The sequence below is a fragment of the Tursiops truncatus genome, chromosome 1 (genome assembly GCF_011762595.2).
Source record: "Tursiops truncatus isolate mTurTru1 chromosome 1, mTurTru1.mat.Y, whole genome shotgun sequence".
Lineage (NCBI taxonomy): Eukaryota > Metazoa > Chordata > Mammalia > Artiodactyla > Delphinidae > Tursiops > Tursiops truncatus.
The window spans coordinates 14,283,053-14,296,862 of NC_047034.1; the positions used below are offsets into that span (position 1 = coordinate 14,283,053).

Consider the following 13,810-nt stretch of genomic DNA (forward strand, 5'->3'; position numbering starts at 1 on the left):
AATTTCCATTTACTCTGTAACATACCAGGAAGGACAGTCAACTGTTTCAGTCCAAAGGCTAAGTTTTGCGGTCACCAGTAGACTTAGTTGTATTTTCCCCAAATGACAACTACCTACAATCATGAGAAATAATAGAGTGGCTGTATTTATTAAATTGCTAAGTCTTTGAGATGGTTTGAGTACACAGTAATACATAACTGAAAGAGAATTCCAGTCTTTTAAAATCTAAAAGAAAATTAATCCAGCAGTTTGATCTCTGAAAAATCAGTGGGTGACATTATTCTTTTAGCAATATTATTGGGCAAAAAATATATGTTACATTTTAAAAAGCAAATATTTCACTTAGTTGTTCAAAAGTGCATTTACTGAACAATTACTATGCTTTCCTATTTGGTGAAAAATGAAATAAACTTTTTTTTTTCATTTTTGAAAATGAAATAAATTCCAAGATTTAACTTTTTAAAAAAGATGTATGTGAGGAAAATTTGGAAAAGGTGAAAAAACATTACCAAAAAAATTCTTCTCTCTTGTCCTAGCATTAACAAAGTTACGAAAGCATTTATTTATGAATAAAAATATACATATAATGGAAATGAAAAAGTAATCCGAAAAATTGAATTTAATAAGTGGCTCAGTATGAATACAGAAGAGAAATCTATCAAGAAAAAATGTGCTGCTTTTCTGCCCGTTGAAATCCCAAGATAAGCAATGAGGGTTTGATGTAAAAACTCACTTGAAAATTATGATCCGGAGGTCATAGAGGTAGATATTTAAGCTATTTCAAACGGAAAATCACTTCTCATCCTTCTTGCTTCATCATCCAATACACATCACAACCACCCCTGAGCAGGGCTATTGGGCTGGCCACATTTATGTCACCTATGTCACTCTGAGGGCTTAAAGTAGGAAGGGATAGAGATGTAGCCAGACAAAATTATCCTGGTCTCCCCAGCATGTGTCAAAAACTGTGATTTTCACTTGCCCTCCCTCCAGGGCATTTTCCAGCCTTTGGAGGTAAAAGGGTTCTGCACACTCAATCCCAAAGTGTTTGGGGGGCGGGGTGGTTTCCCGCATGTCACTAAGCCAAGCTCTGGACACTAGCTGAGTGTCCTACAATTCAGCTCAATTCTGACACTATCAACCGGAAGATAGCATCAGATTCCACAGGGAAAGGGCTCAGTCCCGCAAGACTGCTCGTTTCCAGTCCCCCTGCCTGCCACCTCTAATGCCATTCACAGCCTAGACTGTTACCTGTGCTTCTGACCAAATGGAAGGTTCCAATGATCCCCCTCCAACTCAGGATGGCAAGTCAAGGTTGTTACCTATACTTCGGCTATAAATCAGGTCCCCACAATCCCCTTTTTGGGTTCTGTTAATTTGCTAGAGTGGCTCACAGAACTCAGGAGATCCTTTTACTCACTAGGTTTCTGATTTATTACAAAGGATACAACTCAGGAATAGCCGGATGGAAGAGACACCAGGGCAAAGAATGTGGGGAACGGCGCGGAGCTTCCATGCCCTGCTGAACTCCCCACTCTCCCCAATATCCACGTATTCACCAATCTGGAAGCTCTCGGAACCCCATCCTTTTGGGTTTTTATGGAGGCTTCATCACAGCGGCGTGACTGATTAACTCATTGGCCATTTGGGACTGAACTCAATCTCAAGTCCCTCTCCCCTCCCAAGAGGTCAGGAGTGGGTGGGATTGAAAGTTCCAATCTTCTAACCACGTGGTCGGCTCCTCTGGCAACACGCCTCTGTCCTTGGGCGCTTTCCAGAACGCATCTCATCAGCATAACAAAAGAGACTTTTATGGCTCTCTGTGCTTAGGAAATTCCAAGGGATTTAGGAGCTCTGTGCCAGAAACAGGTACCAAGCCCACTTATATATTTCTTACTTTAGATCACAATATTGCAAGAGGCCAGAAAAGAGTCCTAGTAGGAACAAAGAAAATAGCAAGCACCAAATATTCATCAAGACAGGCACTGTGCTGAGCGTGCTACATAAACTGCTGTTTAATCCTCTATCAGGTGGTAATTATCATCACGCCTGTTTAACAGAGGAACAAAATGAAGCTTAGAGAGGCCTGTGGATTCGCTTGTAGTCCCTCAGCCAGCGAATGAAAGAAGGGGAATCAAATCCAGGTTTGCAGGATTCCAAAGTCTATGCTTTTACAATGTGTCTAAGTGTTAATTCCAAATGGATTTCACTCCTTTTCTTTCATGGATGTTTTAGGTTGGAGGGGAGGTCAAGACAAGGAGAGAGAAATTAAATAAACTCTAAGAAACCACTCACAACCATTTTGCTTCTTTTAGTGTTTGCTTTTCTAATATCACATCGTTGGAAAAGGAGTACATTCCTCAAGCCTAGTATTTTTATGAAGTTTGTAGATTATAATAATTCTTACCAATTTTAAGGTGTAAATGACAAATTGTTTACTGTCACAGAAAACTGGATTAAGTTCCGAGCTCCTTTCACTGTGACAATAAAGCAGTTGAGAAAAAGATAAACAGAAGAAAAATATTTCTTTTGGAAAAATAGAAAACTTTCATAAAAAATCTGTTTCTAGCCCGTCAGTATGGAATTTGTCACTAATCATTTTAAACTATGCCCTTTTATGCTTCTTCTGTCTCTTTTAGCTTTCTGAGTAGTTCTTTGATGTAACAAAGACAGTTTCAGACAAGATTTCAGTTCATCTGGAAAAAAAGGTTTAAGTCTGGAGGCAAAATGCAGTGTATTTAAAATTTATATACTCTTCAATGCCTTTGTTCTGAACTTGAAGATCCTGCAAAACTTCTAAGCTTCTTTGGCTTCTTCCTCTAAGCTCATTTGTTCTTCCTTGCCTATTATCATGCAACTGTGACTTTAACTAGTGGTTCCATCGTTTAACTACATGCAGAGTCATGGCTGACCCTTTCTGATCAATTGCCAATCCATACAGGTTTGACTGATAAAAGAGCCAATTAGATTTAAGCAAATTAAGGGACATCAGCAATGTCAACCACTTATTAAACTGAATGCTGAATTCCATGCATACAAAACACTAATGCACTGAGCCCCATTAAGAGTTGAAGTCCTAACCCCATTAGTAACTCCAGACCTTGAAGGGGTAAAGGTCGTAAGAAAGTTTCATATTTATGGATTAACATTTGGAGTCTGTTTTATTTTTTTAATTCTTTTCCTGGAACTTTTGAACTTGCAGTATAATGCTATTCAAGAGCTTGGATTCAATATAGTCTTCATTTCTAAGAGTATCTTAGTGGTAAATAGGAGCATTACGCTATTACAAACAACCTAAAAATATAGTAATTGTAGAAATACAAAAGCCTGAGTACACACAAGTGGGTAAGGATACGCTACATAATTGAAGAAGAAAACAAAACAAAAGACCAAACTCCTCCAGTGGACCAAATAATATTTCAAGTGAATTTTTAAAATAAAAAATGCAAGCTATAGGGATTTGCCTCTGTCCTTCTATGTGCTGAGCTATTGGTCTCATGATCTCACTTGTCTTAATTTCCATCTTCAGAATAACTTGCGTTTATCATATTGTTTAATCATATTTTCCTTTTCTTTGGTCAAAGTTAAGACTTTTATTTTTTTAATATGATTAATTTGATTAAACAACATGAACGAAACAAGGAAGATCTGACAGAACTAACGAGGGTTTGAAATTAGGTATTGTTGGACTTCTTTTCCGCAGCCTTATTGAGGTATAATTGGCAGACACAAAACTGCACGTTACTCATCATTTTTCTCATCAGAAGAAAACAGAGAGAGCTAGTATCAAATAAGATGTTTCATAACCATTAACTAAGAGATGATGTACCAGGGTAAAATTCTTTGTGCTATGTCCCCTTACCTCTCCCAAATTCCAGTGTTAACCAACGTCTGTTATCCTATGTTTACCTAAGTAAAGTAACTACAATAGGAAAGGAACCAGAGTGATGAGTTAGTACAATTTGAGAATATTTCTTACTTCTAATACTCCTGCCCTTCTTATAGTCTGGGCTAACAATTACATCTGCATGGCCGCAACATTTCTGCACTGGACAATTTTATACAGAGGAGGTCACCTTCTCCACAGCTGGCTATAAGGTTGCTCACGTAGAAGATGAGGTCTGAGCAGGCCTGAACAATGATAAGCTTACAACTTAAAACTGGTAATTAAGCTATCTCGACTGATTTATTTATTTACTCATTCACTCACTAATTGTTCATTATGCACCTACCATGTGTCAGGTTTGGTCTAGGCATTGAAGGTAAAAATGTGAATAAGAAATAGTCCCTGCTGTGTGGGTTCTTATAACCAGTGACTGTGACAGTCAGATGAGACAGGCAATTTCAATATAATGTGATTGAACTTGGGGATACAGAAGGGCCCTATCTCAGCCTTGGTTGGTAAAAGATGACTTCCCGATGGATTGACTTCCAAGTTGAAACCTAAAACATGAGTAGGACTTGGCCAGATGCAGGGGGTAAAAGAAGTTTTTCTGAGCCACATTTGAGAGCAAACACTTGATAAAGAAAAACAATTAGCAGTTCTGCCTTGCCTAGACTTTCTATTCTTATGTTTTTAAACTACACTAGAAAGAAAACATAGCTAAGGGTGTTATTACAGATCTTGCATAACTCAGCATTGAAAGATAGTAGGAATTCAACATCACCATAAAAAAGATCTAATACTGAAATCGAGGAAATGGCAATAATGATAACAATCCAAATATAATGGAAAAGTAAATAGCATATAGAACTTTCTCTGCCCATAAGTTGGTTCGCTTCTGTGCGTCGGTTCATTTATTATTCATTTCAGTATGAAACACAGTCCACTGGATAAAGGCATGGAAGATTTCTTTAATAACTCTCAGTACTAATTTAATTCTACTTAAACACACATATTCTAGTGAATGCCACATGCTTTTCAGCATGATTTTATGTGTAAATCAGGATAATATGTTTTCAGATCATTAAGTAAAAGGAAGCATGAACTAAAACCTATTTAATCAATGAGGTATCACCTTTAAACTGCCACAAGGTCATAAAAAAGATAATTTCGAAGCTGTAAGTTTCCTAATTGTAATCAACAACAATCTAACGATGAAAAGAAGTATGTCCTAATGGCTGTAATAAACTTGAGGAAATCACTGTCTGTCTTTGAAGACATTCTGCTTCCTCTTTTGGTGAAGGGCCATCTCCCAAATTCTGGATTTCTGAGGACATGAAGTGAACGATCGCATGAGGCCCAGAGAGTGCTGGCTTCCGGAGCATTATGATAATGACATGGGTAAGCAACCACAGAGCAGAGATGAAGATAAGACTCAGCAGTTGACTTCAGTCCAACTGTACCACCGTAAAACAATATTCAGTTTCCTCCTGTTTGCACAATATTAACCCTTCTACTAACCCACTGACAGACATATTCGCACAGTGTATATTGAGTTAATAATGGCAGCTTGCTGTGTTTAACTGAATCGTAGATACACACACGCATATATTATAAATTATTAGGCCATACATTCCTAAACATACAGACAATGGATTAAATTCACCCCTTTTATGAATGCAATGTAAATTGCTGTAAATTACAAACTATCTAAATCAGTGTTTAGCCAGAAAATGAGTATGTAACTCAAATATGCCACGTATTCTGTTAAGATGTCACTATGCCACGGAAAAATCTCCATTAAAGCACTAATCACTCTTTAATACCTAAATATAAACAAGGGGTTTTATATATTAAGGTATAGAGTCATCCCAATTTTTTATCCCTTCAAGCATATTGGGTTACAGTGAAAAATGAAGATAGGAATACCCAAAGTTTCTTTTGTTTTGTTTTGATTTTTTGGTCTCAGTTCTTAAACAGGCACCCACCTAAATTCAATTCCCTTCTTTATTATTTGTTCATACAATACGCAACTGAGTTGATCTGCCCCAAAAGTCGCTTTCAAAGTGTTCTTTTCTTAAACAATGTGGCTTCAGCCATTTAGAGTTTCAATTGTTTGGTAAATATCCATTCATTAATTCTTATAATGTCGTAAAAGGTAGATAATAGTGAGTGGTTTTTATGACACAGCAGGTAATGAATTCTTCCTCGGAAGAGGGGTTCCATACGAATTGTAGATTAACCCTTATTTTCCTCTGGTGATGAGACCTTTGTTGCTCTTATGCTCTTTACGACTGGAGAGGGATTTTATCCAGCCCTGCAGAATGCTCTTAATGTGGTAAGGACATTATCCTTTAGTACAGAACACACTGGATCCTGAAGCTGGGCTACAGGCCGACACTGGGTGTCCTAGGGTCCTTTTCCTTTGGTATTTTCAAAAAACATACAGTTCTAAACACCAAATCGAGAATCGTGTTCTTATTAGTTTGAGGCATGCTTTCTGTTCAAGGGCTGTACATATCAATCTAAGGGAGATTTTTCTTCTTAATAATTAGTTCCCATGAATAGTTAGAACAAGGGTGGAGTTGACTGCACATCACAATAATTCTGAATAAGTCAATCTTTTTTCATAGAAATAGTTAAAAATAGCCAGATTGTGTCACATTTCACATGTGAAAATGACGCTATTGAACTCTAATCATTAGGACATGGAATTTAAAGGTGTTTTTCCAGTGGTGTGAATAGAGTTTTCCTATTCTATTACCCTCACTCTGCCTTTTTTTTTTTTCTGTCAAATGAGAGGTTTAGATATACTTCTAAACTAGTTCTACAAAAAACCAGGAATGAGAACCACTTGTATGAGAAAATTAAACCACAAATGGAAAACATAAATTTTGAATCTAAATGAAGTCTCAGACAAAAAAGCATTTCCCAGTCTTCTTAACATGCAAAAGCAAGAGACACATGTGTGTGTACATACACATACATGTAGACTCAGTGCGAGATGAAAGTGGTCTCAATGAAACAACATCAATAAAAGGGTCTCAATAGAACAAACAAGAACAAAAACAACCAGAAATACAACTGAGACTCTAAGTTCTAAAAAAAGTTAATTCTAACAATAAACAAGGTGTTCAGTGGAGACTTAGTTCTAGGGCATTTATATACATTTAGATACCAACGTTGTTCATAGACTTACCCCCTGGCGGCATTGAAATCATTACGGGATCACTTATCAAGCTGCCTTGGCTATTTGAAACATTCACTTGTACTGTATAGTTAGTAAAAGGAACCAACCCATCGATGAGCACCGAAAGGCTGGTCTCTTCACCACTGTACATGACTTGTGTGCCATTCAGAAGAGTGTAGTTGTCGTCTGCTGATTAAAAAAAGAAAAATATTTAAATTGGTGCATACTTAGGGATTCTTTCCTGCTATTATTTGAATATTTTCTTGGGTTTCTAAATATACAGTACTAAACAGAACTATATATCAATGCCCCGAGAGACATTACATGTGCTATTATCAACATGCATACTTTTATTATTTTGTGAACGAAGTGTTACCTCAGTTAATATTATGTTTTCTAATCTATTTAGCACAGGGATTGAAATAACTGGACTGATAGTCTAAGACAGTATGAAACCTAACCACAAGTATCAGGCCTATAAGTAAAACTACGGGCAGATATATAAATTGATCACTTAATGGATTATTTACAATTGTTTGAGATTTTTTTTTAAATCCTTGAATTTTCTTTGATGTGCGGACTGGAAAGAAGTCATACTCTTTTCCCCCAAATGGAATGGTTCTGGATATAAACAGTACACGCAAATGCACGTGTCATATGTTTCATTTATTATCAATTGGTGTATTTTCTGCTCATTTCGCTTGAAAGGTGAGCTGACCGCTTTCTATCTAATGCCTCTTTAAATCAGGTTTGGTCAAAATATCCTGAAAAGCCACTAGGGATGGGAAGTTAATATGTGCCCACTTTGATTAGAAGATCTATTTTTTTAGCTCTATGGGTAAATGCAGAGGTTGCCTACCTGTATATAAGAATCACCATAAACGAGGCATCACCACGTCCTACCACTACCATGCTTCCAAAACTTCAGCAAACCCATTCTCAAATCTTAGCATGTCTAGGACATAGGAAAATACTGCTGTCTGATAACAATATTTTATCTCCCTCTTCTAGGCAACTGGGTTACATTCAAGGTTAAGGAGAGTTAGAAATTAGGCTTAAAAATAGGGCTACAACCGAAAACTGTATTGTAACATTTATTTCACTTTCTATGATAGATGCTTTCCTGAAAAGTTTCCATGAGGCAAATTTTTCAAAATATTGCTTAATTTGGTAAAATGTAGTTATACTTACTCTTAAAACACAGAACAAATAATTAAGAATAGCAATATTTACTTCAAGTAGCGTTCTTCCTTTGCCAAAACACTTTTTACTATGTACCTTTAATTTTTCCCACATAAATTCTACAAAATATAAGCAAACAGAAAACGCACATGATGCTGGACTTCAAGGGGAAAGCATATTTTCAAGATCCCTGGATACTGATATAATCTTTATTGTTTAAATGTGTTAAAAGGTAAAATATGGTCACATATGAAAAGTGATCTTGCATTGTACAGTAGACAAAATTTAATAGTTACAGTATTTACAAAAATAGTATATTTTTACATAGTTTAGTAGAGTATGGCGCAAAGGAAAGTACATAAATTTGGTGATCAAAGAGTTTCTGCATTTGAGCCTGTCCTTATTCTTCAGCAGCGTGCTCTTTGTAAGTTACTTAATATTTCTGAACCTCAGGTTTTTCTTCTGTGAACTAGGAATGAGAGTACTCCTTCAATTGCCATGTTATTACCAAGGTTAAGTGGGATTTCTTTACAGCAGATGTTCATCAACAGCAGCTAAGAATACTACTGTTTCTTGTAATCCATACAGCAGATACATTCCAGACAGATGTTTAGAACTAGCAAGTGATTAAGAATTATTCACTCTGTATTTTACTTTCTCAACTACCTACCTACTATATCCCCCCCCACATCCATCCAACAATATATTATTAATCAAAATCCTAAGGTTCTTCAATTAATAAAACAACACTAATCTCATTCACTACCACTGGGCAATTGTTCCATCAGGTTGTATTTCAAACTCTAAAATTAATAAAGATCAAATGATAAAAAGAGGAACTCATATCTAGTTATGAGCATGGGTAAGGGTAACTTTAAAAAAATATCAAATTTTTAAAAAGATACTTATAATAACTTTGGGTTGGAGAACTTAGCTGAGAATTTTATTGCTGCAAAATACACAGGTAGGTTAAGTGTTTTTCATGAACAGAAGAAACCCCTAGTTAGTGCAAGAATTTATTACTCTGAACTTGAAATTGGCAAAGGACTGGTCTGTTCCAAAGAAAATAAATGGTACTTATGGGCTAAAACATGGGACTAATAATTTCTATTCATGCTTGGTAAAACAAGATAAAGACATATTCACAGCTTAAGAATGGTTTTACGTTCCCCAAATTTGAATAGACAACACAAATATATATGTGAAGAAGTTATGAAACCTACAAGTAGCTGTTGCTAATTTCCTAATGCATTGAAAAGACATTTCCAAATTACGCTACACTAGCTTTCATAGATTCTTTACAACAGGTCAACTTGATTATTGAGCTCCAGCTGCACGCAGGGAGTAGACTTTGCTAGGTGCTGATAACGGTATGCACCAAACGAGTAAGACATAGTTCCTACACTCAAGAAACTTGGTTAAGATTAATATGAATCCCTTCTAACCATGGTCTAAGACAAATTTCATTATCCACATCTGAAGATCTTCTCAAGTTCCCATAATGCCCAGCTCCTTAAAAACATTTTCAGTTATAGCTGAAACAATTGCTGCTATTGTCACATGCCCAGCTGTAAAATTTCAAAAAGGTCAGTTTATCCCAGGAGACCCAGACAGATGCTCTACTGCTTCTAAAGTAGTATTAACTGTACACATCTTACAAAAGATGGTAAGCTGCAAAACAACAATGAAAATTATAAAAATAAGCCAGGAGAATACAGTTTTACACATTTTAAGCCTGGTGCAATCGTAAGCTCAATGAGCTAACATCTATTATGAAAACACTGGTGCGGTTTTTTCCCTTGTATTTTGTTTGTCTTTGAAGCAAATTTCAGGCTGTAAAACGAACACTATTGCCAGCTTTGAAAATGGCATGGCAGGGGGAAATATATTAAGTACCACTTTATTCTAAGTTTCCCAGATAACATTAATACATGGTAATTATACAATTAGTTGTAACATTAAGTCCTAGTTATAGAACAATGATTACTCAGTAATTATAAGAAGTATATAATTACTCAATAATTATGAGAAGGATGCAATTACATAACCGTTTCGTTCAGCTGAAAAAAAGAACATGTACATCTCCAGGAAGCATGCAGCTGAGTGAGTCAAATGTTCTCTCAGCCCCACTAACATACAACTCAATTCACAGACCTGGAGCAAATGACAGGATTTCAACCCTTGCTGAAGCTCAAAAGTCTCCAGATTCAAAACCAGAACAGGATCCAGAGGTTTCAGCTCTTCTCCACTTCATTCTCCCTGCCTTCTCTTCCTTCCTTTGAACTTACCCAATTTGGGCTCCTAAATATTGGGGGGAAAATCTTAAAAATGCAGGTCCTCTGATCCTCCCTTTTGAGAGGGTTGGGCTCTACCACTTTTCTCTGCATAAACTTTGTTTTCAGTGGGCTGGAAAAGGCAGCCCTGCTGGTTCAGCCTCAAGAATCAAGCTAGAAAATGCTCAAGCGATAAGCATGTCCTATCACAGGTGACCACTCCTGTCTGGTCGGCCTCATCGCTGACCCTATTTGTGAGTATCAGTGGATGGCGCAGGCCCGGTTAAGATTCTGTGTTCTGGAACCAGAGCCCCCCCTCGTCCACCTTCTTTGGCTGTGGTCTGTGCCATCGGGCTTTAAGTGGGGATTGCACTAAACTCTTTACACAGTGGGACTGTCTGTACCTGTGTTCCAGGGCCCACCCACGTCAAAATCGCCTGGGGGGTACTTCATAAACATTCACACACCTGAGTTCCACTCCAGAACTACTGAAGTATAACATCAGAGGGTATCAGGAATCACACGGAGATTCTTCTGAAGTATGCAGAACTACTGATTTTAGAGTTATTTGACCCATGTTCAAGGTGGTCTTAAAGTAAAGATCAAAATTCATTTTCTTTGCTTGCAAAAATAATGAGGTTGCATTTGACATTCTTATTAATGATGCATTTAGATGCTAGCTTTGGGCTGTACAATGTTTATTCTGTTAGTGAAACAATGCATCTTTAGAAAGTGTAAACCTGACTTTTAAACCAGACTGTCTTAACAGACTACAAAATCTAGTACAGTTGTTCTATAAGAAAACTTAAAACATGCATAAAAATAATTTTTAAAATGAATAAAAAAAGGAAAGAAAAGGAAAAACTATATCATGCAAACAGCAACCCTAAGAGAATTGGCTATAGCAATATCAGATAAAATAGACCGTTAGACAAAAACCGTTATTAGGGATAAAGAGAGACGTTTAAAAATGATAACAGGTTATTCCATCGGGAATATATAATAATTATGGACATATATGCACCTATATATTTCTGATTTTGATAATAAATTTTTTTTGCTCATTCTAGACTTTATAATAAATGAAACCATGAAGTGTGTAAAAAATGAATAAACATTATTGCACACCTGAGAACAATAACTTAAGAATTTCTGAATTAAATGTCTCTCTCCCTTTCTTTCTCTCTCCACTGAGGATTCAGTGGAAAGGAAGGATTCTTTTTACACTGGCCAGCATCATGCAATCACAAGGAAGAAACATATTTCATATAGCTCACACAAAATTTTAAAATAAAATCCTCAATGCTATTTCAGAATATTTCACTTTCTAAAGGACTTCCAAAAAGGTTAATTCTTTCAGTCCTACTTTTCTATTTTATTTTGAGGAAAAAAAGTGTTAAATGAAGAAACAATCGAAATAAATCTCACACGCCCAACAGATTTCACATGTAAGGAAGTTTTCCTTCAGTTGCAAATACAAAGACCTACTAAAACGTGAACAACATGAATGCCCATTTCTAAGGCTAAAATCTTACTTTTAATGTTCTTATTGCTGAATACTAGGATATTTTCTATATAATTAGTTTTTAAGCCAAAACCAGTATAAACAGATATTTTCACATGTATGGTTCACAGATGCGTAAGTGATGGCTATTCCGGGAATATCATCCCGTGGGGTTCTCTAGATTGAAATAACATAAATGGGTATCCTTTCTGATTCTTGTTATAATCATTGTCACAAGCATCTTAATGCACCATATATTCCATAATTTTTTTTTTCCTCTGTGCTGTACTGCTCTGACCTTTTCAATATTCTGTAACTTAACTGGCTGGCCGTTTCAGTTCTCTCCTTTTTACAGTCTTATTAACTTGTGGGAAAGAGGTGAAATGAACAGCCAATCAGAATACATAATACTGCAAAGGTCAGCATAGTCTTGTAACTATCATCACACACAGAAGACTGTATGCCAGGCATTAACATCCTGATATCTTATTCATGTGACAAAGATTGTAACAAGAACAGAAAATGGCACAACATGAATCCATTCTCATGACAAAGATCATAATACGGAATGACAGCGAACAAACCAAACTCATTCTTGTTATCGTGTGAGGTTTTGCATGTCAGACCCGGTCCTGTTTAAGTTAGCCTTTTTCTGAATCCAATTACACCTTATGGTAGAAAAGGTGTTGACTAATTTTCCCACTTCTGGCTGGAAAAAGAAAATGCTATATTATTTCCTGTATTGGGGTCTCAATTTTAGTGTTGTTCAGCCTCACCTCATCTTTACAGAATTCTGCCAATCCCCAAATCAAAAGACATTGAATGGCAGATCACAGATTAGGGCCATGTGGCCAAAATGCCCCTTTAATGGGAGCTAAGAATTCTAGGTCATCTAGGTAACACATATTAATATTTAAGTCCCTTTTTTTTCTTCTTTCTAAGGAGATTATTTCAAATTATTCTACCCATGATGCAAATGCATCCTCCAGACTTCATTATTCTAATAGATCTTACTTTGGTAGAAATCTGAAAGTATTTGTTTAAGTTACTATATAGGTAAAAGGACGTATTCCTGTCTTTAAGTTTTTGCCAATGTAGAAAACCTTTATAGATCTCTACCTACATAGCTGCCTTCTCCACAGAACATTTTGAAAGAGAAAAAAAACCCTGTGAAGCACTTAGGGCTCTGAGGACAGTGTTCTATTAATGCATCATACTTTTACCATTACTGTAATTACTCTAATGGGATGTTTAATTAGTTGTCATCTATTAAAAGCCGTACTTCTTTGATTCCTTTTTAAATTTGTCATTCTACTGTTAGGACAATTGTGGTTCAGGGAATAAATACATAGAGTATTTCATCAATTCACTACAAGGTGCTTCAGAAACATTTGCCCTGAGTCTGTGCTCATACAAGAGCAATGACAGTTCTGTAGATATTAAGGATCTATCTGTTTTGTTTTGATTTGTTTTAATGTGTGGGCAAGGGTATACCAAAGTTGCATGACTACCCTTCTAAATATTTTAAATACCATTTTTTAAAGTCCTTTGGGGCATGGTGTCTTTTCATCAAGTTTGCTCTATGTACCACAGTCAGATTTCCTAAATGCTCTTATTTTATTAACATCAGAAAATAATTATATATAAACAGTGAATTCAGAGATTGATTATGTGTGTGGTAAATTAGGGAAGTATGGTCCATTTTTATCAACTATGTTGTGCTCTGAAAAGTCAGATTTTTTTTCTCCTTTAACCTTTTTTTTCACCCATTTGGACAC

At 36.2% G+C, this 13,810-nt stretch overlaps 1 protein-coding gene across 1 annotated transcript in view; it reads right to left on the bottom strand.

The window, feature by feature from the left end:
- USH2A (usherin) overlaps positions 1-13,810 on the bottom strand; it is a 784,083-nt gene that overhangs the window by 324,297 nt on the left and 445,976 nt on the right. Inside the window, exon 37 of the mRNA XM_019920609.2 lies at positions 7,083-7,262. Coding sequence (XP_019776168.2) covers positions 7,083-7,262 — 180 coding nt within the window. The remainder of the gene's footprint in view (positions 1-7,082; positions 7,263-13,810) is intronic.